Below are 24509 nucleotides of genomic sequence, written 5' to 3'. Positions count from 1 at the left end.
TTACTGAAATGATGACATTGATAAAACGTCAGCCTGACGACGACGGCATGACGAGAGTCGGATGGCGAAGCTGGAGTGACGGTGATGGTACGGGACAGAGTTCTTGGCTTCGACTGGCGTTTACAAATCACACAAGGGGAACTTTGTACGCTGGTGACGTCACAATTGCCGCGCTTTCGTCGCAGAGGCACTTTCCTTTAAAGAGACACGTTGTCGACGAAATAAATCATGTCCATTCTGTTCGTCCGCTTTCTTTTACTGCACTTTATTTTCTCTCCGATTTACAACAGGAGTCTAAAGTCCAAGAATGTGGTGGAGCTCGTGGGATTTGCCGCATAAACTTAAAGCAGATTTCAGGACGGCTCTAGTCGGTGGACCGAATGTTGCAACTAGCCTAATTGTCTTCCATAACTACGTACGTCAGAATTTGTGCAAGCTGAGAAGGTAGCCTACGTACTTACATCACGCGTTACGTAAGAAAATGAGAACTCCGAAAAAGATTCTTCCTTTTCCCGTGGGATCAAGCCTACGCGGTACGGGGCACGTTCACAGAGATATTAGCCGTTGATGGCACGTGACGGAATGCAACGTTTTGTAGAGCCCTTTGTGCTGCGACCAGGTGGACGCACAGCTTTCCTGTCGTCGAACTGCCTCCGGCTTGCGGATTTCCTTTGTTCTTTTTTTTTCCCACCGATTCTCGTCACTTGCACGGGTAACGTAATTCATACCGCATGTTCACAGCAATTTCGCTTTACGTTGTGGCCATTTAGGTTAAAATGAAGAAAAATGGGTTTTCCGGAAAACGTGAAAGAAATATCAATGGATGAATGGAATATTCGTAGTTCCTGTTCAGAGAAATCTTCAAAGAAATAAAAATGTTCCAGTTTGTATGTGGTTTCTGACAGGCATATTGTGTCCGGTATATCGCCTTCGGTGTACACGCGTACGCAGCTTGTTCTTGGTATTTCTGCATAATGGTAGCGAGGAAAAAGAAACATAGACATTAAAGTCCGGGTAAATTGGACAGTCGGCTTACTTAATGTGGCTCTATTTCATTTCAGAGTGCAGTGTGTCGCTAGACAACCACTTGCTTAAGGCACTACAATATTTAACTCAATGTTCGACCTGCCGCGTTCCATCAGCAATGACAAAAAAAAATTTTTTTTTCTTGTCTCCTATTGCTTGCAGACAATGATTAACTTCTACATGCACTGTGAGCACGGGATTTATTTGTTTCTTATGAAAAGAAACGCAGCCTGACTGACGGCACAATAAGTACAAGTTTAATTACTCTGTAACTGCGACGACTCACTAGAGAATTCACAGAGCACTAGCCTACCACCTTGGCTTGCTTTTTATGCACTCAACGGTGCCTTGGAATAAAAGTATACCGCATATCTGGTGCATTTACGGATGGTCTATCGTAATTTGTGACTGAAAGTGGCCTCTATACTATTTTGCACTGTACACTATTCACCTGCGTAGAGTGTGAGACGGTGGACTGACGCGATGCGTGTGTCGCGCGCAGGCTCCCAGCTGTGCACCACGACGGCGTTCATCCTGGAGGCCGGCAAGGAGCTGGACGGCGCCTTCGAGCGCGAGGTGGTGTCCACGCGCGACCTGCAGGAGTGCTCGAACTACTGCACGCGCAGCCTGCCGGAGCGGGGCTACTTCTGCCGCTCGTTCCTGTTCGACGACAAGGCGCGCACGTGCACGCTCTACGACGAGGACCCGCTGGGCTACGGCGAGGGCAGCGAGGGCCACAAGCCGCTCAAGAGCAGCACGGGCGACCTCTACCGGGTGCTGTGCGGGAGCTCGGAGCGCGGTAAGCCGAGTCCCGCTCTCGGAGCGGGGCCCGTCGGTGTCGAGTCGTGAAACTATTGCGCAGAGCTGATCAGAGGTCCCGTAGTGACACCTCACGGGAGAGAGGGAGGGACAGAACGAAGGAAGGAGACAGACAGACAGACAGACAGACAGACAGACAGACAGACAGACAGATAGATAGATAGATAGATAGATAGATAGATAGATAGATAGATAGATAGATAGATAGATAGATAGATAGATAGATAGATAGATAGATAGATAGATAGACAGACAGACAGACAGACAGACAGGTAGATAGATAGATAGATAGATAGATAGATAGATAGATAGATAGATAGATAGATAGATAGATAGATAGATAGATAGATAGATAGATGGATAACCTTCTTACGGTGGGAAACGTGAGAGATAGAGAAGTGAGCAGGTTGGCGCTGGTTCGAGGTTAAAACTAACACGATGAAGACAAAGGCGATACCGAAACAATACAAGCACTGTGCTCGCGTGCACGCGCTCGCCTTTGTCCTCGCCGCGTTCTAAGTGAAGGGTAAGTCTCAGTAAAGTAAATGTAGAAAGAGAAAAGTGTTGGTTATAAGGGACGAAGGGAGTGACTAAGGTTCACGAACAGAAAAGCGTGTACACATCTCAAGTTCAGAGCACTTTCACGCAATCCGAGAAAGTTCTACTGTCAAAATGCAAGAAATATTGAGCAGGTGACCACCTTTGCATCAATTATAGCGCGGGCCAAAGAGAATGCACCAATGAGACCAAAATTCGGAGGATAAAAAGGAAACTTGAGAGGAGGCCAAGAGCCACGCAAGAATGGGTGATGGAAGGGGATGATGATAGGCTTAACGTGAAGCGAACAGGTAGATGGTAATTTGAATAATTGAGCTAACGTGAGTCGCTGATTTGCTAGTTGTGACGAGAATGAAATGGCGTTAGGCAGATGACATAATGCGTAAACCAGATATTCGCTAATCGATTAGAATAACAGAGCGGTTACCAAAGACAAAAAAAAAAAAGCATAGTTCAGAGTGGCAGACCATTAGTTGGTTCGGTGAGATTACGATATCTGCATGACTATGACGAAGTCAACTGGCGCAAGAGTTGTGTTGCTGACGATCGCTGTGAGAGGCCTCCGTGCTAAAGCGCACACGAATGTGCTGGAGATGACAATACTAAGAATTATACTAGTGCTTTAATAAGACTGCCATCAGAACCGCAACCATGTGTAGCACTCCGTTTGTTTCTCAAATGGTGATGCTGTAAGGAAAAGGCGTTGTTGCGCTGAGGAGAAACCTTGACGATGATTAATTCCGCTCTGAACGACGGGGTTGATAAAACAGAGGGAACATAGGTAGTGACTTCGTAATTTTCCACTCCAATTTGTTCGATTGTTAGCATTGGACGCTTAAAAAAAAGAAAAAAAAAAGCTGTGATCAAGGATGACTTTGCTTTCCGGCATTGCACCACTGTCTTCCACATAAGCAAGCGTGTTGCTTAGCGCATTGCTTCTACAGTTTAATTCTGCGTATTTCACTGTTCTGCACTTGTTTCACGGCTTCAGAATTCTTCAAAGCGCCATTTTCCCTCTGCGCGCTTCTCGTGGCTTTCTTTTACTAGAGCCTACCCTAAAAGACAGCTTCGCCGGTGCGTCGGAAATATCTGCGTTCCAGCATTTAGTGACGTTAACCTTGAAGAAGCAGGGGCGTTGCTTATATTGCGTAAACAGCAAGCTGCTGCGCATTTCAAGTCATTGCCCAGGCAGTATTTTTCTGCCTCTGCTTCTTCTTTTATTGCGATAGCAATTATATAGGCACTCCAGGCGCAGTTCTGCCGTCGCAGTCCACGTCCCCGTCGCCGTAAGGTTCCGCATGAGTCAAAGCGTGCGAGGGTGAGCCGGCGAGCGCGGTTCAATCTCGCGTGCGCGAGCGAGGAACGCAGCACGGATGCGTGCCCTCTCCTGTGGCGCGCGAGGCAAGGGGGTGAGACGAGGGAGGAGGGGCATTCTTCTCCGGTGGCTGCTACCTGTCCTCCTCGCCCGCCGCTCCGTAGTGAGTGGAGACAACCGCGGCGTCTACTACGGCGTTGCCCACGGGAATCGCGGACGCCGCAGTAGACGCCTTTGGCGGACGCCGTAGCGACGCGTTGCCGGCGCCCGCGTCTTGAAAGCGGTCTGCGACGTGGCTAAAATGCGCGCTCGCGCGGGCCTCATCTCCAAAGCGATCTGCGATGTACGCAGTGTGCGCGTAGTGGCGGTAGCTTCGTATGCGCTGTGCTTTCGACGTTTCGTACGCGTTGAAGCGACAGATCCACGAAGGTCAATCGGCTCGCGGCTGCTGCCGCGATTCCCAACTCTAGTGTTTTCACACACCGCTGTCATCGTGCGTGTTTGCTCATGTTTACCGGTGCACGCGACACCGTACTGGTTAATGTAGTTAAAACATGTCGACGGGCTAGCGTGTTTGAAGCTATGACAAAATATGTAAGCGCGACTGAACAAAAAGGTACAAAGAAGCAGACAAAGACAACTCTGTCTCTGTGTTTCCGTTTCTTTCTACGTCCTCGAGTCACTCTTACAGATTCTGTCATCGTTAATTTACATAGTAAGCGAATGTTGACAAGTTTATACGGCCGATAAAACTACTATCCTTACTTGGTACAGCTATCTGCTGATTTGCTATCGCAATCGGTGCTTCGCCTTTCGGGCCGAACTGCGATTTTTTATTTTTTCTCACGTCATTGCCTTCTCTGCGAATGTGCTTCTCCGAAAGGCAGTCTTACGCAAGGAACGAATATGCCCGGCCAGTCAAGCCTTCTAGCCTGCGCTAACAAATATGTGCCCTCGGAACACATTCCAACATGCCGCGCAGTGCTTCGTGATTGTTACGGAGTGCGCGCAACGTCTCGGCTTTCATTGCGTAGACGTGATTCTCAGCTACACCACGTTCGAGTGCTACCGGTGCACACTCCGAAACAACTCCCAGCTTGTTCCGTCTTTACTGAGGTTTCCCTCAAAGAAAATCGGACTCCTATGCAGGCGCATTGCTTTAATTTGCTTATAAACTTTACAGCTGCTTCTGTTTCACTTCGTGCTACACTCAGCTCTCGCATTTGGCCATTCTTCGCCGCTTAATTTCTTCCACTGGCACCTTTCGACTCCCCGCCAAGACCCTTCGCTGGGAAGCGGCCTTGCCTTCGCTGCCTTCCTTGCGCCTCCTTCGGAGCTTGTCTCCAAGCTGAGTGTGCGCGTATAGCGACGAATGTGGCGCGCCAACTGTGGGCTCCTCTTGCGTAGACGTGCTGCTCAACAACGCCACGTTCGAGTGCTACCGGCGCAAGCGGCTGGACGGCTCGCACCAGGTGGAGGTGAAGGCGTACTCGTTCCACGAGTGCCTGGACGAGTGCATGCGGCGCTACGCCCGGGACTGTCGCTCGGTCGAGTACTCGTCGCGCTACCAAATGTGCCGCTTCAGCTCCTACGACGGCCAGCCCAGGCCGAACCTGATCGACGACGACCACTACGATTTTTACGAGTTCAAGTGGTGTAAGTACGGCGCACGGCCGCAGGTTCACTGGATGGTTTGGCGCTGTATAGTGGCCTCGTACATGCTGGTGTCCGTCATTAACTGTGGCAGTGTGGGGAAGTTTGATTATACACTGAAGAGCTCTCGCTATTGCGAAATTGTAGATTGTAAATTGTAAACGGCAGAAAGATATAGGTAGGAAAAATAGAACTAATGAAAATGAACGTTTCACAATCGATTAGAATAAAACTCGCACTACATGCTAAGAAATTGACAGAGTTGCAAATGTGCATGTGTAAATATTACGCATAATGTCTCATATAGTGCGGTGCATCACAGTGGAGTAAACTTTTTAGTGTCGTTTGAAAGAGAAATAGGGTGGAGGGAAAGGCAAGGAAACTAACTAGATTGTGCAGTTTGCTAAAATAAACGAAAACAAGCGTCCAAATAAGTAGCATGCACAGGCAGGGCGCAGCTCCTCTAAAGTCGGGAAAAGGCTAGAAAAAAGAAAACTGCGCATGAAGGCATATTTTGTGGTGCTCTATATAAAGGTCGCAATGTAATACAGACTCGCCTACATATAATGTTCCCTATCAGTCACTCTGCAGCATTTCAAGTGAACGGCGAACACCGCTATAGACTACGTCAATCATTGTGTATTCGTGCTTCAATGCATTCTCTTGCTGTTTACAATAGAAAAAGGCCGGTAAAGTTGAAAGCAAGCTGGTGGGGGGGGGGGGGGGGGGGTAATGTAGAGCCGATTATGCTTAGCTGATCCAGCTTCTTTCAGATCTTGAAGCTTAGTGCGACGAAGGGTAACCACGAGCTAAATATTAAACACTGCTGCAGATACGTTATGCTGCATTAGGTCTTATGCATGCATCGAATGTTTGTGGCGGGAAAAATTGTCATGGTATGACAACGGCTCGGTTAGAAAAAGCCGAAAATAAAGGAAGATTGGAGTATACTATACCTTGAAAGTTTACGCTCATTGTGTGAAGTCGGTGGTAAGACAAAGAGTTGGACCATTAAATGCAGGTGTGTCGTTAGCTCACAGTGTAAACAAAAAAACATTGACCACTGTGATTGTGTGTGTTATCGAGTGGAATTATGAAACATACAAAGCGCGCCAAAAAGATTGCGACTCTGAACAACATGAGTCTGTAATTCGCGTTTGCTGTCCAGCCTGTTTGGCGCCTTTCCGCCCTCCTCCTTTTAGGCCCCCTCTGTCCCCGATCTCATTCCCTATGCAGGGTAGCATGCAGGTCACATTACACGGTCAATTCTCTGAAATACATTAAAGAGCATTCGCTCTATACGTGCTGCGATCTTATTACGCTGCGTGATATTGATCACAGCATAGACGGCTCCATTACAGAAGCTAAGCATAAATAAACGCCAGTATGCACACTGTTCCTATTGTCTTTCGTGTCGCAAGCAACGTACGGCTACACCCTTCGCGGATGTTTGTATTTAGATGCATTAGACTTGCGATGACTTGCGAGCTGTAAAGAAAGATGGGCGCTATCTCTGCCTTTTGTCGACTGCAATTCCTTCTGTAAGGAGAGAGAGAGAAAAAGATTTAATGATGTGCTTGACTACTAGTGAAGCCTATACTGGCTTCTTGCGAACTTGGTTACCCCTTCCAAAAATTATCTGTGATATCAAGTTGCCCATCAAAGAAATTACAGAAGGCAACGACTCAACAGGAAGACAATATAATTTTTGGAACTACTCTTGTGAGGAAAGAAGAGACAACGTGGTTGGTAACTTAGGGTGCGTATAGGCGACAGGAAAGCAGAGATTTCGGCCAAGTAAGTCAGATGAAAGTTTCGCCCTTGAGCTATATATCGGAATTACGTGCGTCGCGAAGTTTTATATATCGTCGCTATATTGCAACGTAATTTTTATCCGCCCGGGATAAATTGTGCTGATATTCCAAAACATTTAGTTTTGGTGTTTCTGAAAAGCGTTGAATGGTAGCATTCAGAGGATGAGGGGCTTACAGTTTTCATATAGCACATGTCGCGCTGATCTTATTGTATAACTATGCTGGCTGCGAACCTTAAACAAACAGACCTTACAACCAAAATAAGCGCATAGAAAGTGTAGTTTACGTGAGCTTATGCACCGTCGTTCTTATTTAAACGCGTAAGAGAGGTGCGAAAGCTTTTTTAGAGCTGCTCGCGAACAAGTTGTCTATAGACTTAGAAAGGAAAAAAGAACCGGCAAAGTATTGCGAAGCGCATTTATCGCTGAACATGTACATTTGAACGTAATTAAACAAAGTGAATGACAAATAGGATTATTGCGAACTGACTGTTCAACTCATTCTACGCTAATGAAACTACGATCAGTTAATTTTTTGGACTGTAAGGAATTCGGAATCATGTCCAATTGATTTGACGTTGTACGGCAACGTAACGCAATGAAGAAAAAAAAAAAAGAATTTGCACTTCAACAGTAGTGTCACCGAAAATCAATTCGAGAGTTTATGCAGGTAAACCACGTGAGACTTTTTTTTGAATGGCGAAAGCTTAATTGCGTTAAGCACAGTCTACAAGCGGATAGCAAGTAGTGAAGGAACACGTTCGCTTTCGTGTTCTATTTACATGTTGCTCCCGCTTCCTACGCGTGACACGAGACTTCACGAGCATTGTAACCAAACCATCCCCGCCCTTATGTACAACCTGCTTAGCTACTTTTCTATGCATCAGTGCCGACTCACCGCACTGCTGCAGCTTCAGTACTTCCCTGCAACGCACTGCAACACCCATCTGCGAATTTCCGATTCCGACGCCTACCTTTCGCGCTATTTTCGATTTCTGAACTTTGCGCAAGCACGAACCTGCAGCTTGTTTCTTTTCTGCCTTTTTTTATTCTCGTAAGCTTGGGTGCATGATTTCACCACCACCACAAAGCGCTTGCGTACCATCCAGTGAGCCTGTGCCGAGCGTCGCAGAGCTCGACCGCTGTAACCAAACTTTGTCTGTCCCTCCGTGCCACCCTGACCGCTGCCTCTACGCTCCTGCGACTCCTGCTTTGGCTTCTCACAGAACCTTGCGTTCTCGACGGTTCTGACTTCTATCATCTGTGGCTGCCTTCACTGTGCCGGCGACTTTCAGTTATTCTCGCTGCTGCAACCTCCAGGTTGATGGTTTGACTTCAGCACGCCACGAAAGACGGGCCCCTGCGCCTGGGGGATGCAATGAACGGTGAAAGTGTGTCCGAAGTGTCTTCCAGCTTGGCCCGCAACTTTCCTCAAGGAGGTTGTCAATGCAAATATAGCGTAGACGTACTGTAGTGTAGCGTATGCCACAGTGCCGATAAGCACAGACGCCAGCAGCACTGCTGATGGTGCCGACATATGCGGCGGGGTGAAACCAAAGCGGGAAGAACATTTGTTGCAATGATTAGCTCTACTGTAGTCATCTGCTTGCGTAAACTCGCCGGCAGCAATGTATTGCATGTGGGAGGTATTCTTGTCTTTTTTTTTCTTTTCTTTTTTTTAACTAGAAGGGACGCGCAACGCGAGAACATTCCCGGCATTATAAATTTAACCAGAGTCGCACTAGCTGTCACAGTAAGTACATGCAGCTGTGTACTTTGCGCACGCCGTGCTTGCGACAGGCCCTGCCGTACTACTGCGTCGCGGTGAGTGGCTGTCACATGGAAGCGACAATCGCGAAAAGTATTGACACATTTAATTGTTGCCCGATTAAATACAGCCGTACTACTGTAAAAGAATTGAAAACCTGCCGCGAGACCAACGTCTTACCTAGAGAGAGGAGATCGATATTAGCGAGAGAAAAAAAGAAAGCATACTGCACTGTCAAGGTTAAATGCTGTTGAGCCTCCCTTCTGGTAAGGATAAATCAAAACGCTGTCACGGCACGGTAAGGTCGCAGGCCTAACAATGTCAAAACGAATAGCTGTCTCAATAATAACGACGAAAGCTCGCTAGTGACGCGTCTCCTGTGCGAGATGAGACTAAGCGAAGACTGACTTTGCGATTTATTTCTTGCTGTCCCGAGGGAGAGCAATCAGCCACGGGGAATTCGGATCGAAGCGGATCGCGTGGACGCCGCCATGTTGTATCTCAATCACGGCAAGCAGCAGAAGCCGCCGAGCTTCCAGACGACAAAGCGAATTTAAAGAGCTTTAACAGATTGTCATGCATTGCCCTTTGCGGAGTAACACTCCGCAAAGGGCAAAATACCTTTTGGCAGTAGCAACACTTAGTATCACGATCTGGTGGCGCCGAGTTAAACCGGAGAGGACACAGATCTATTATTGTAGGGACCAATCATATTGTACTTAGCTGCTAGTGTAAAGCATCGGCAGCTACAAGATCATCAGCTTGCAGCGTTCTTTTAAAAGCGAAGTTTTTTTTGTTTTTTTGCGAACCTCGCCGGGTTGCGCAACCATGGGCGCTGCGGCCTGGCTGTACCCTCGCCGAATAGCCCAACCAATCACAGCGGAGCACGCGCGCCGCGCGCTCCTTGGCGTTCCTTGCAGCATTACCAGATGGCGCTTGCCTCCGTGCGTTCGCAGCAGCGGCGGCGCCGGCCGAGCGGGGTCAAGAAAACAAAGGAACCAGAAAGCTCGCCTTCGCGCTTCCGCGTCTGCACGGTAATGAGGAAGTAAACGCTTTTCGCGGATAGAATGGATTCGAGCTGCGCTACGTGCATATGCGCATGCGGCCTCTGAAACCATGATGCGTTCAAGGCGTCCGTGGTACTCGCTAGTAGTGCGCAACTCCGCTTCAATGAAGGCTCGATATAATGTGCGTGCGCCCGCGCTTGTGTGTTAGCGTGCGTGCGTGCTTACACGCGTGCGTGTACTGGTGTTTCGACTCTTCATGCACTCGCACAAAGCTTCGCTGTATACAGATTCCAGCTCGTTGGATCTGCGTCATTTGATGGCGCTGCCAGCGTTGCTACTGTCGTACAAGTTGCCTGTAACGCGGCATTTCGCAGAGGGTAATAAGCAAGCGTACTACGCTTCGCGACGCGCACGGATGTGATTTAAAGATCCTCGCCTCCCAAAAACTATCTTGTGTACAGCTGATTTAATGCTGTCCGGGAAAGCTCACATTGGACTTCGTACCGAGAACAAATGGTGTTTAATAGTCTTCGCTTCCACAAGATCTGAAGGTAGGCGTGCCAGAAATTCCAGAGAAGAACGAATGAGCCATTTACAAATAGTGGCTGAATGCGTATCATTTGTCTCACAGGCCACATAAGCCGAACAATGCAACGCCTTCTCAAATTCCTTATAGTGGCTAGCGCTGGTTTCAGTCAAAATATGGCTCCGACGTTCATTCGAAGGTGTGTTCTAACTCGAAATCAATGTGCGTACAATCACCGCACGACATGTAATTGCCCAGCGGCGCAAAGCTTTAAATATGTGTAGAAACAGCAGCAGAATAATGCCAACTGCGGCTCTTCGGCGCTGAAAAATAAAAATGAACCGACATCATATTAATGCTGACCTTAATGTTTATGGTTAGTAATGTGAACGTATATCTAACTGGTAATCTGACCGTATATCTAACTAGCAAAATATATAATCCACTAGGCGAGTGAGTCTATAGAGCTGACTGTACGCTGACAGAGCGGGCATTGGCAAGTGGTTTGGGAAAAGATAATAGGAGATATGCGGGCACATTGCTAACCTAATGTCAAAAGGAGTTACGCCGACCTTTCACGATATATTTTTTAGCAGTCTAAGATTCGCTGACGTCGGGAAACCTCCTAAGACTACGCATCGTTCCAACTGTTTCGCAATGTGCAGCCGTACCTTTTCGCAGGGTTGTATACGAGACGTTGCGTCGGTATCTGTTCGTGTGTTTATAATGAAATGAAAACTGACAAATAAAGAAAATGAAGATGTTTTCAGCTCCATTCAATACTTTTCGGCCGTTGAACGCCGTTTAAAAGGATTCGATTGGGCTTGTGATATTGCATGAGCTACTTCGCAGGTGTGGCAAATGTGTCGTTGGCTCCCTCACGTTTGCACTTTGACTGCTCCGTACATTACTCACGAGCTTTAAATGAAACATGATTGCATTTTGCCATATTTTAAGAAAGATATTTTTGGAAACTGGAACTATAACCACAGGATTTCTGCTTGTTTAAATACTTGTTTAAAGCTCAACTTCAATTCTGCAATTCTTATATAGGTCCTGTTGTTGAAATTTAGCTTGTTAGAGTTAAGTGCAGTCAAAATGGAGAAAATTGAAGCTCTAAGGCTCTGACTGCTTCATGTCACCTCTACGTAATATTTAAAATTGCTTTAAGAATAAGTGGATACATAAAACGATAACAAAAAAGGCAATTTAACACGAGCACCAAACGGGTAGCAACGCCGCTATGAACTTAACGAGTCCTTTCTGGTCTAGCCATATGTTTATAAGGATGTCAATGAGTGTATAGCGCCCATCTGAACAACAAAAAAAAGCTTTTACTGCTGCTTTTCTTGCTATTTGGAGTACTTTTATTTCGCCACAACAACCCCCCCAAAAAAAGAACGAAAAATATATATTTAACGATTATGAAGTCAATCTTACGTAACAGCGCTGGGCTTTGAATGAATGATTGACTTTATTTCCCAAGAAGTTCAAAAGAATTCTGTGGGGTTGTAGGCAAACGTTGCTCGCACCCAACATAATATAATATAAATAATATAAAAAAGAAATATAGACATCAGTTTGCAAACGTATTCACACAGATCAGACAGAACCGGATAAAACAAGGAAAAAGAAATTGAAGGAAAGAAGATCGTGCTATTTGGTCTACTTTTCTATCCAAAAAATGAACCTCTTACGGCGACATTTATCAGTCTCTTCGTGTCTATTACTTTATCACTCTTGATCAGTCTAAATTTTATCGCTCTTAAGTGGTTTAATGTTTCTCTGCAGCCTCATGAAGGCCAGAGACTCTCGATCATTCTCGAAGCCCTAACGCCATTATTTCTCATGCCTCCCTCGTTATTTTCTATCTGCGACACGCCGCACGATTCTCGGAATCGCCAATGCCAGCTGCTTGAGAAACGCTTGCTGCCAGACAACTGCAACAATTGCGCGCCTCTTCCGTAAACATGCCGCTCGCCGGCTGTCGACGCCTGTCGTCGTTGCCGTCGTCGTGGAATTCTCGCAAAATAAATGGCAAAGGCCTGCAGATGGTGCCTCGGCGCGCTTCCGTTCTTGTTTGCGTATAAATTCGAATGTACAGGCTACACTAGAACCGGCTACCCAAGCACACACATGAGAAATATAAAAGTAAACATTTCCCTACAAATGCGCCCACGCGTACCACAAGAACAGAAAAAAAAAATGTTGGCAGTTTCTCCCGAAGGCGGCGCCATAGCAAGGTTCAGCTTGTTCATATATTCAGCGTTCAGCGTTCTGAGACGCCTTTATAAAGGCGTCTCAGAACGCTGTAGCAGATGAACGCCGCCAGCGGCGTTGCAGGCGTCGCACCTTTCAGTTCCCTTGCCCGCCACAAAGTCCCTTACGCACCTCGAAGGTGCACGAGTTGCGACCAATGGAAAAAATGGCTTCGGCTTAGCTCAGCTAACCCTGGATATGCAAAGCGAACGCTTGGTTTAGTCTGGTTAAGTCTTGGTTTCACTTGGTTAACCTCCGATTTAGATGTAATGATTATGCTTAGGTATACAGTCATCGTTAAGCCAGGTATACGAAGGCTGTACCTAGGTCGGTGGCTAGACATGACTGTGATTAGGCTTGGGTAGACACGCATCGTTCGACAGTGCGACGCCTGTTCTGCCGCAGGGAAAGCGCAAGTGCTAGACATGCAAAGAGACGCCGCGAGCATGGGCAGCGTCGAAGCACGAACGGAGAGGGCGCGAACGCGGTCGCTTCCTCGACGGTGCGACTTCTCCGGCGGCTGCTGCTTATACGGCGCGACCGTACTGCTGAAAACGATCTGCAATGTGCCCAAGTGCCCGCCCGCGCGGGCCTTTCATCTTCGGAGCGATCTCCGATGTTTGCAGAGTGCGCGTAGTAGTGCCTGTATAGCTTCTTATGCGCTGTGCTTTAGACATTTTGTACGCGTTGAAGCGAGAGATGCACGAAGGTCAATTCGCTAGCTGCTGCTGCCGCGATTTCTCACTCCAGCATTTTGACAGAGAGTTTTCATAGAGCGAGATGTGCTCATGTTTACCTGGGCGCGCGTGACAACGTGCTTTTTAATTTAGTTAAAACGCGTTTGCGGGATAGTTGGTTTGAGTTGACGATAGAATGTGTAAGCGCGACTGAACGAGGACGTAGAAAGAAAGAGACATAGTTTGTTGGGGCGGGCCGAATGCAATATTTTTTTTAGCCTTTCAGTTAGGTGTCTCAATTGTCGCGAATAGCCTGTCCATCGTCCATACCAGGACAGTTCCCGACACGGAAATTCCACGGAATATTGATAAATTACGCACAGCACGACGGACATATATAGCTGAAGCCTTTTGCCAGGTCTCCGAAGACAGTTTTTTCAAAAGTTGTCTTGAATAAAAAATGAAGTGAAATGGTAAAGCACCAAACTTGTTCTGCGGATGTTCTGCGTTCGGTTTCTGCCGATGGAAAAAAAAGTTGTCTTTCCCTTTCAACACCCTTCAACACCGAATTGGTGGCTAATTTCACTGTCAGCTACAGCTGATCCCACAGCATCAATAATGTATGGTATTCTCCACTGTGCTTTCCTTGGCTACGTCGTCTATTGGCTCCATGTAGATTCCACCACGAAGCTGCATACGCAGTCCCTCAGAAAAAGAAAAGAACGCGGAAAGGAACGATACATGTGCTCTTTGCACGTGTGGCGTTCAGCACAGCTTGTAGTACACCCACACACATTTCTTCCGCTGGCGAAGCCTTCTGCTGCGTCACCAGACAGCTGCGACTTGCCTTCTGCTGCACTTTTGATCTTCTTTTCTTGTTTACCGCGCACTGTCGCAAGCGATCGCGCCATTTCCATCTCAACTGCGGCCTTTCCGCATGCGGAGCAGCTGCGGCGGGCTTTCGGCATATAGATGCATATTTAGATGCCTGAGGCTACGCTTTTCAGGGCACGTGGCGATGACGACGATTATGATGACGATTTACTAGTAACTCTGATGATGATGATTTACTCTCAAACTTGGCGGTGACAAATCGAGTATCGTATACATCTTTCTGATCTAGCATTTTTCTATACATCTCCTTAATTTTTTTCCCCTTCAAAATCTACCTTCTACCGCTAATGACTGTAAGAAATGCGGTCGTATCAATCTCCTTCCTGCTTTTTCCCCCCACCAATACTCTAAATGTATCTTGCTTATCTCGACTGCTGACCGGTTAACGCTTCCGTCCAGTTTTAACCCAAGCGCTTCTGGAAGCTGTGCGTTACCTATACGGTTCTCACTGGGTGAATCGCTTCGTATTCCATTAGAACGTGTTGAGTGGTCCTCGGATTTTCGCTGCAGCATGCAGACGCCTCATCTAGTTGCAAATATTTGCTCCGGTACGTTTTCGTCCTCAGGCAACAGGCTCGAGCCTCAAATAGCAAGGCACTGCCCTTTGTGGTTGTCAGGCAGATTTTCCCTTCTAATTTCTTTCTTCCCTTTCTTGTCACTCTCCATGGTCGTTTTTGTTTCCACTCTTTGCATCGAATTCACTGTCTTCGTTTCTCTCACTTCATTTTTAATGACCTCCTTGTCTATTCAGATTTTCAATCATCCCGTACTCCGTTGCCAACTTTCTTGACATCTTCATCCATGCTGTGTCCATGCTTTCGACGGACACATACTCCCAAAGAACTTGCTAGATCAACCAACGGCCTTCAGTCCCCAGCAACTGCGGAGCACCTGACCAAGGCGGCGGTCAGACCTGTGAGGCAGCAGAGGGTGCTAAGAATCTCTGGACCCGGACAGACCCTGACCCTGGCAACACTGACCGTGGCAACATTTACCACCCGAGCGCTCCCGAGTGAAGCTAGCTTAGGAAGACTCCTTGAGGAACTATCAGGCATTGTTTGGGATATCATTGGCTTTAGTGAAGTTAGAAGAACTGGTGAGGCTTATGCAGTGCTGACAAATGGCCACGTCCTGTGCTATAGAGGACTTCCATATAAGAAGCAGTACGGAGTAGGATTCCTAATCCATAAGGACGAACCGGGCAACATTGACGAATTCTACAGCATTAATGAGAGGGTAGCAGTAGTCGTAATAAAACTTAATAAAAGGTATGTATTAAAGGTAGTACAAGGTTACGATCCAACGTCCAGTCATGATGATGATGAAGTAGATTAATTTTATGGAGATGTTGAATTAGCGATGAGAAAAGTGTAAACTGAGTGTAGTAATGGGCGACTCCAACGCAAAAGTGGGGGAAAAGCAGGTTGGTGAACAAGCAATTGGAAACTACGGCGTCGATTCTAGGAACGCTAGAGGAGAGATGCTGGTATAATTCGCAGAAAGGAATAAGCTGCGAATGATGAACACATTCTTCAGGAAGCGTAGCAACAAAATATTGACCTTTGAAAAGCCCTAATGGTGAAACAATAAATGAAATTGATTTCATACTTTCCGCCGATCCCAGCATAGTGCAGGATGTTGAAGTGTTAGGTAGTGTAAAGTGCGATGACCGTAGGTTAGTGAGGTCTAGGATTCGCTTCAATTTGAAGAGAGAAAGAATAAAGTTGGTCAAGAAAAACAGGCCAACTTAGACGCAGTAAGGGTAAAAGCAGTCCAATTCAGGCTAGTACTTGCAAACACATATCCACCACATAGCGAACACATAGAGACATGAAGATGACATATAGTTCTGAATGAAACCGTAACTTGGCTGGCTTCAGAAGCAGCAATTGAAGTGGGAGGTAACGCACCAAGGCAACTAATAGGTAACGTCTCCCAAGGAACGAAGGACCTAATAAACGACTAAGAATGAAAGCGTCCAACTCAAGAAATCAGACAGAATTCGCGGAATTGTCAAAACTGATCAACAAGGAGAAGATAAGGGATATCCGAAATTATAACGCAAGAAAGACTGAGGAACAAGTAAAATATGGACGCAGCATGAAATCAGTGAGAAGAAAACTTGGCACAGCACAAGCCAACATGTATGCACTGAAAGATAAGCAGGGTAATATTATCAGCAATTTCGAAGATATAGTAAAAGCAGCTGAACAATTCTATATTGACGTGTAGAATACCCAGAGAAGCTATGATAACTCAATTTGAAGCAGTAATGAACATGTTGCAGAGACTCCTCCTATAACGAGCGATGAGGTCAGAAGGGCCTTGCAAGACATGAAACGGGGAAAAGCGGCAGAAGAAGATGGAATAACAGTCGATTTAATCAAAGATGGATGAGGCATAATGATTGAAGAACTGGCGGCTCTCTACACGAAGTGTCTATCGACTTCAAGAGTCCCAGGAAAGTGGAAGAATGCGACCATTATTCTAATGCACAAAAAGGGGAGATGTTAAAAAATTGAAAAATTGTAGGCCCATTAGCTTACTTCCAGTATTATATAAAACATTCATAAAGATCATCTGCAGTAGAATAGGGGCAACACTGGACTTTAGTCAACCAAGGGAGCAGGCAGGTTTCAGGAAGGGATACTCTACAATGGATCACATCCATGTCATCAATCAGGCAATCGAGAAATCCGCAGAGTACAATCAGCCTCTTTATATGGATTTCATAGATTACGAAAAGGCATTTCATTCAGTAGAGTTACGAGCAGTCATAGAGGCATCACGTTATCAAGGAGCACAGGAGGCTTATGTAAATATCTTGGAAAATATCTAGAGAGAGATTCCACAGCTGCCTTAATTCTCCACAACTAGAAAGATGGTTATAAAAGAAGGGGTCAGACAAGGAGACACAATCTCTCTAATGCTATTCACTGCATGTTTGGAAGAAGTATTCAAGCTATAAACTGGGAAGGCTTAGGAGTAAGGATCAACTGCGAATATCTCAGCAACTTTCGGTTTGTATATGACATTGTCCTTTTCAGCAACAGTGGGGACGAGTTACAACAAATGACTGAGGACCTTAACAGAGAGAGTGTAAGAGTGGGATTGAAGATTAATATGCAGAAATCGAAGCTAATGATAAATAGCTTGGCAAGGGAACAAGAGTTCAGGACCGCCAGTCAGTCTCTAGATTGTGTGTGAAGGAATACGGTCGTGTAATGCGTACGTTAGATAACCGGTCTACCATTATGGTTACAGAATGGGTGCCAAGAGAAGGGAAGTACAGTCGAGGACGGTAGAAGATTAGGTAGGGTGATGTAATTAGGAAATTCACAGGCACTAAATGGAATGGGTTGGCGAAGGACAGGGGTAATTGAAGATCGCAGGGAGAGGCCTTCGTCCTGCAGTGGACATAAACATAGCCTGATGAATGATGATGACACTTATGCACTAGAATTGCCCATTTATTTTCGTTCACGTTCTTGAGTCTTTCTTCAAAACTAATTTTGCGCTCTGGAATTTTTCTCTCTGACTTCAAAAGAAGCTCGGCACATGTCACCCTGCGCTGCCTGATTTGTGGCTTTACCGTGGGCTCCCAAAGCCAAGTGGCCTACCGACCTTTGGTTAACTTCCACATTTTTAAGCATAGAATGGAATTTGCGAATGTTAGCGCTGAGACCATTACTCGTTACGTTTACAGGCATCACCTCATACCTATTGTAGCCCCACAGTGCTCAATGTTTCAATATTGCAGCACTGCGCTTTCCCTTTATTTTCAGATTCTCTTAGTGGTCACTTGAGTCTTCGTTTATGTATAAGCCGAGGTATTTATATTGCTTAACTATGGGTGTGACTTGCTGTTGAATTGACGCCACGCAAGTGTCTATAAATAGCTTTAACTGTCCGCTATTAGCACTGTGTCATCAGCATACATCAGTCCAGGGAGCTTCTGTTTCACCATTTGTCCATTTCGCACGTAGGATAAATCAAACCCAAATTCGCTGTTTTCCATTCATCTTTCTACGCCCTTTACATAAACCGCGAACAACAATGCAGACAGAGGACATCCTCGCTTCAGTCCTTGGTGAATTCCCACCATTTCACGACCTTTTCGACCTTCCCGTACAACTTGTACTCGGTAGTCTCTATATATCTCCATCAGCAACTCCACGAAATCGTCCGGCATGGTTTCGTGCTTAAGAATATCCCATAACAATTCCTTGTCTACATTGTCATAGGCTCCTTTAATATCTAAGAATGCTATCGATAAAGGTCTATTCTGAGCTACTGAAATCTCTTTGCACTGAGTTAGCAAAAACATATTATCCTCTAAACGTCTGCCTCTGCCTGAACCCATTCTGCAGTTCCACCAGTACATCATTTGTTCTCCACCCACTTCGACAGTTCCAATTTTATGGCTTGCATTGTCATTCTGTATATCCCCGGCGTTACTGTAACTAGCCTGTACTATAGCTCGTCTTATCCTTATCGCCTTTGCCTTTGTAGATGAGGTTCATGCTTTCACGCCATCCAACCGGAATTTCCTTCGTTCTATTCACTTGCTCTATGGCATACTCAGCAGTGCGTTGGTCTTTGGACGGAGGTTTTCGATTAGCTTTATTCGGATTTCATCGGGTCCTGCTGCCGCGTTAATAGGGACATTCTGCTTTTGCTCCAATAAAAGCTTTCTATGCTAAATTTTGAACTTCCAGGCTGGATGTGTTAGAGTCTGAACTACGCTTTCTTTCGCGCCGAAGTTATCCTTCATAACGTCTGTAATGTACCGCAGCGCATCGCCTCCTTCGCGGATGTTACCCTCATCGTCCCTTATAGCTATATGCAAATTTTTGATTACAACTTCGAATGCCCTTATATGGTTCCAGAATCCTTATCTCTTTTGCGATGGTTATACAGCCAACGTTCACTTACGCATTTAATTTTCCCTTGCTCGAGCTCATTCGCGACCCCCCCTTTCTTTTCTCGATTTTTTTGGAACTCATTAATATCGCCTCTAATGCAATCAATCAATCAATCAATCAATCAATCAATCAATCAATCAATCAATCAATCAATCAATCAATCAATCACTTATTTTTATCTCTGCTGTCACTACCTGTCCGTCAGTAAGGTACTCCCAGCCACTTCTTTTTGCCTTGCGATGTACCGCTAATCCATAAATCCATAATCCTCCGCTAATGGTCGTCATTTTGCTATTGCAGTAGCGCAATTTGCTGACGCATCCAAACATAATATACTCTTTTGATGTTTTAAAAGAACGTGCATGCTTTCGGTTGGCGCAACTACATAGAGACAAATGAAATGGCTGATTCTGGGTAATGGCGTCAGTGTCCTCACGCAAAACGGGATATACACAGGAAGAACCCAACCACTGGCGCGGGTTTTCGTTGCGTTGTTTTCTTTGCATATGTGTTGCCTTTTGCTCACTATCAAGGTTTAGTAAAGTTGCCAACTGCCCCACCGAGGGAGCCTTCTGGCTTTATTCTAAAACGATGAACATCACTAAGCCTCGTTTCCCTACTCGCGCTGACTGCTTCAGAAAACTGAATATTCCACTCTTCGGCAAACTTCGACAAAGGCATCCCCAGTGAAGTACGTTTCCTGCGAACTAAAAGATAGCACGTTTTTGTCTTGTTCCACCGTTTCGAATACACGGGGTTTTCAGGTTTAAATTTTAAGGAATCTTCAAAAATACCTTGTAGCACATAATTCTAGTCCTTGAGCTGGATTACTCTGAGAGGCGGACATTACTTGCACGAGAAATCGAAACACATTCAGCCAACTTACAAAAATCACCAGTTCGCTTCTTAATTATTTTACGACGCATATGGCGATTTACAAATAGTAGCCGCTGAGTTTTCGAGACGCATTCACTGTAATGAATTTCCAGAATGACAACAGCTTAGAGATATGTGCCACCAAACTCGCCGTAAAAATGCACTGATGTTCCACTTAATTTTTTACAAAACGCTCTTTTATGCATTGGAACACAAAAGTATCTCCCTGCCATCTCAACGCCTATGTAATTCATCCCACACAATACAAATAATATTGTTACGTGTTGATCTCAATATGTCGAAATTGGGTGTCATGCTAGAAATTAATTTCAAGTGTATACGTCTTGCAAACTGACTGGCTAGAATTCATAAATTGAAAAAAGTACCGTAATGTGATTATTTACGCAATTAATTACTGCATTTTTGTGAATTATTTGAATGTGTTGCAATTTCTCATGCTAATAATGTCAGCATCTTCGAATAACCAAGCACAAGGGCAAGAACTGTATTATCTGCCACAAGCGATCTTCCAAAATTCCGTAATACTTAAAGGGACACTAAAGTGAAAAATGATTTCTTCTGCATCAGTAAATTACCGTTCTACAACACGAAAAACACCACTCTTACAACGATAAGACGTTTGGTAAACCAGAAAAAGCGCAAGAACGAAATACGGGTGGCGACACCTACTTGAGTTCCCGCACCTGGGAGCTGTGACGTCTTGGATTTTGATGGCATCTCCTAGGGCCTACTAATTATATTTAGCGGTACAGATTGACTACAGTGTGTTCTAAAGGAACCAAATATTAAACATGGCAAATTTCGGGAACCTTTATTCAGCCAACGCGGCCCAAATGCGAAAACATACTTTGGAATCCCTGACGTCACGCTGACGTACCGGCGCTGGGGTTTCGGCGCGAAATTCAAATACTGATACTTGGACCCTCATTTTTCTCATCTGATAATCGAACTATTTTTTTTAATGACTGCCTACAGGGTTCTCAAACAATGCTTCATTAGTCTAAACTGGTTTATTGTTCCGCTTTAGTGTCCCTTTAAAAATGAGCACGCCATACATACAGAGTAAAGCTTCAGAAGCGTAAAATACCGATATCTGGATTATAATCATAGCATAGTTTAGAGATACCGCTAACGGCTAGACTACTTGGCTGACCTTGTCTTGCACAGGAAAATACAGTCTAACGACAAGAACAAGTGCTCGACCCACGTGTTCCGTATTTGAGTGCATTTTGGTGCCTTATTCTTGTAATCGCCACGGTGAAAGTTCACTCCGCTTGTGGCCGAGATATAGTGAACTTCCTCCATCACGGAGCTGGCGAGCACTCTCCGAATTGGAGTCAGACGTGGCACATGCAGTTATCCTAGCAAAAAGAAAAAAAAAAGCCGCCAGCACATCCGTTGTTCTCGGGGCAAGGTGATGTAACTTCGTGTGGTCGTATATACACCACCAGCTTCGTGCATTGGTCGCGAAGAGCTGTAGTGCCTTCCAACCGCTGCTAATTTGCGACGAGCTCCTTCGACGCGTTCACTCGTCTGTTGCGTTCGTTTCGCCAGCAGACCGGAGCGCCGGCCACGCCGGAGGCCACGGCTACGGACCTGGACTCGGCGGAGCGGGCGCGGGCGGCGGCGTTGGAGTAGCGGGAGGAACCGTTCCCGGTTTCGGCACCGGAGGCGGCGGCTACGGTCCTCCGCCACCGTCTCCCGGCTTCGGCGGCCACGTCGGCTCCGGCGGCCCGGGCGGCTACCACCAGGGCTGGCACGGCATACACGGTACCCACCGGGGCTACCCGTCGCCCGGCGTAGCCGGCGGTGGCGGCTACGACCCGCCCAGCTACCCCCACGGCCGCTGGCCTCCGACCAGCTATCACCCACTCCCGGGCCGCGGTTCCTCGATCGGCTCGGCGAGCGGTGGCTACGGGGCGTCCTCGGGAGGCTACGGTTCCGGAGTCTACTCCACGGGTAGCTACGGCGGCTACGGAAGCGGGTCTTGGAGCAGCGGCGGCGGCGGTAGTGGTGGTGGTTACGGCGGCAGTTCCGTCGCCGGAGGGTTTTCGGGAGGCGGTTATGGAAGCGCCGGCTACGGCGCCAGTCCCTACGGCGGAGCTCCCGGCGGAGCTGCCGCGGGAGCGGGCGGCGTGGTGCCGCCGATCCACGGCGGAGCGGGGACGTTTCCCGCCCACCCGCCGCCTCCCCCGCCTCCCCACGTGCCCCACCAACCGCTCCCTCCCGTGGCGGGACCGGGAGGCCCACCGCCGCCACCGTTTGCGCCGCCGCTTCCGCCAGGTTTGGCGGAGAAGTGTAAGTTCTCGTCGGCCGTGTTCCGGCGGGTGGGCTACGGAACGCGGCTCAAGAGCTTCTACGTCAGGCGGGTGGTGCGCACCGAGCGGCTCGAAGAGTGCGAGCAGGCCTGCTCCGAAGCGCAGGACATCCACTGCAAGTCCTTCAACTTCAGGTGAGGACCGGAATGCAGCGCCGGCAGCGTCTTGTTCAAGCGGAAGTACTTTGGCTGTCCCGACTTTAACTCCACATTGAGAGCTTTCGTGCACCGCAATGAGTCACGTTTTCTCTGCTTGTACACAATATGAATCGACAACGTACTTCAACGGTCTCGGGAACGAAATGAGATGTTGGGCAACCAGTCTCTTCCGCAGAAAGGGAGAAATATGAAGGTTCATTAAAGGCAGGCAGGTTGATGGAGTTGCGAGCAGTCCCTTTGGCCTTGGGAGTGCAGCACGTCTCTTAGAATGTCTCGAAGTGAGCTGATTGTGATGATGCCATGCGTTTTTTTTTTATTTCGTGTAAAAGCACATACAAGTACAGGATATATAACGTCTCTGTAACAGCGGTTTTGCTTGGGCGAGATGTTCCTAAAGTTCGCAGACATGTAATAAAGTGCACTGCTTTAAGAAGCGACCAAAATTGTGGATCTTTGGGCATGTAGTTCGAACCGATGATTATGGCGTGCGGAACGTCGCTTTTCCTATGGAACGAAGCCGCCAAAACGAATTGAATTTTACTAAATCAAAGCACTTTTAGACTCCAGCTTTTAAAATAAGTGCGGCCGTGTCTTTTGTGCATTATATGAACAACGTAGCGGTTTGGCCTGGTTGGTGTAAAACGATTGGGGATTTCCTAGCGCCAGAAAGCGGAGGAACGTCTGGGGACGAGAACATGAAAACAGTTGGAGGAATTCGTTGAGCTCTTGTTACTCTCCACGGAACTTCAGCCTGGTGATCCACGATGGTAATTTCACAGCGCCGAAACTAAACAGGCACTTCCGATATATCTGGCGCTAGGAAACACCGCACTGGCTGCACCTGTACCGCGTTCCTGCTTCGCGCTGCGTCACTGTACACATGTTTCAGGGCATTCTTCCCGGACAACTGTGAGCTCAGCGACTACGACTCCCGCCAGCTGCAGCTCAGCAACCCCGCCCACTTCGACCAGAGCACGCAGTTCGACTACTACGAACGCGACGACCTCGGACACGGCCCAGGTGCAGCGGGAGGCGACTGCTTGGACGGCAAGTGTCTCCAAATCAGTTACTATCATCGGTGCCAACCTAAGAATTACAAAGAAACCCCGCCCACAAAAACTCAGTGCACCTGCTGTTCACCTCTGAAAGATATCTGAATCAGTTGGAGTCCGCTCACAGCTTAATGACCTTGCTCGGCTAATACAAATACTAGGCTGATTACAAAATAAAAGGCTAGTTGTTTTGAATTCAAACATTACCTTCACGAGCAGTGACATCAGGATGCTCTAAAATATATGCCCACACAAGTGACCTTGAAACAGTGACACAAAGGCCTATCTGTACGGAGAGAAAACAGAACGGTGATGGTTTGAGCTAGCATGTCCCCTGTCCCGCTTCGCGCTGTACCACACAGAGAGCACTTGTTTCAAACACGCGAAACCGCTTGAAAGTGCTGCCAGCTGTAGGGATTTTAAGCAGTGTTTAGTGAAGTAATTTGTTGAAATCTAGGAAAATTTCGCGCTAGGGCACTGAAGTGGAGAAAATGGTGACGTGACGCCGCATTTTGATTTACAGTCAAGGCGAACTACCTGGCATTAGCATGCGAGCTTTTGAATTAGCATATTGGTTTTGATTGTACAGCAGCGCGCTCAACACATGTCGCCCAGTGAACGACGAAGTGTGGGTGCCCAGAGCCCTCTAACGAAGTACTGCTTCTATGTTTATGACGCTCATGCCGCTGCAGCTGGGCTTTCGATGTATGTGCATTCCAAATGAAGTATTTATCTGCAACCGGCGAAACAAACGTGCGCTTCAACGACCAACGAACCAGCACGAGCAAATCTAATAAACAGCCGTTACGCACGCCTATACTAAGATCTAAAATTTACCGGGGAT

The 24509-nt window shown here is 46.9% G+C and overlaps 1 protein-coding gene and 1 long non-coding RNA gene across 6 annotated transcripts in view; one reads left to right on the top strand and one right to left on the bottom strand.

The window, feature by feature from the left end:
- LOC129386879 (uncharacterized) overlaps positions 1-24509 on the bottom strand; it is a 243197-nt gene that overhangs the window by 129038 nt on the left and 89650 nt on the right. The gene's annotated exons all lie outside the window — the stretch shown is intronic.
- The window catches only part of nompA (no mechanoreceptor potential A), a 97811-nt gene that overhangs the window by 59725 nt on the left and 13577 nt on the right, over positions 1-24509 (top strand). The window contains exons 6-9 of one of the 3 annotated variants that reach the window (XM_055075206.2): positions 1529-1825; positions 5126-5374; positions 21695-22589; positions 23503-23660. In XM_055075206.2, coding sequence (XP_054931181.2) covers positions 1529-1825; positions 5126-5374; positions 21695-22589; positions 23503-23660 — 1599 coding nt within the window. Of the gene's footprint in view, positions 1-1528; positions 1826-5125; positions 5375-21691; positions 22590-23502; positions 23661-24509 lie in introns of all 3 variants that reach the window. The other 2 variants (XM_055075208.2, XM_055075207.2) reach the window with 2 other exon arrangements.

Source organism: Dermacentor andersoni, chromosome 11 (assembly GCF_023375885.2).
Source record: "Dermacentor andersoni chromosome 11, qqDerAnde1_hic_scaffold, whole genome shotgun sequence".
Lineage (NCBI taxonomy): Eukaryota > Metazoa > Arthropoda > Arachnida > Ixodida > Ixodidae > Dermacentor > Dermacentor andersoni.
Note: the sequence above shows the minus strand (reverse complement) of the source record. Positions and strands in the feature narration are given on the sequence as shown.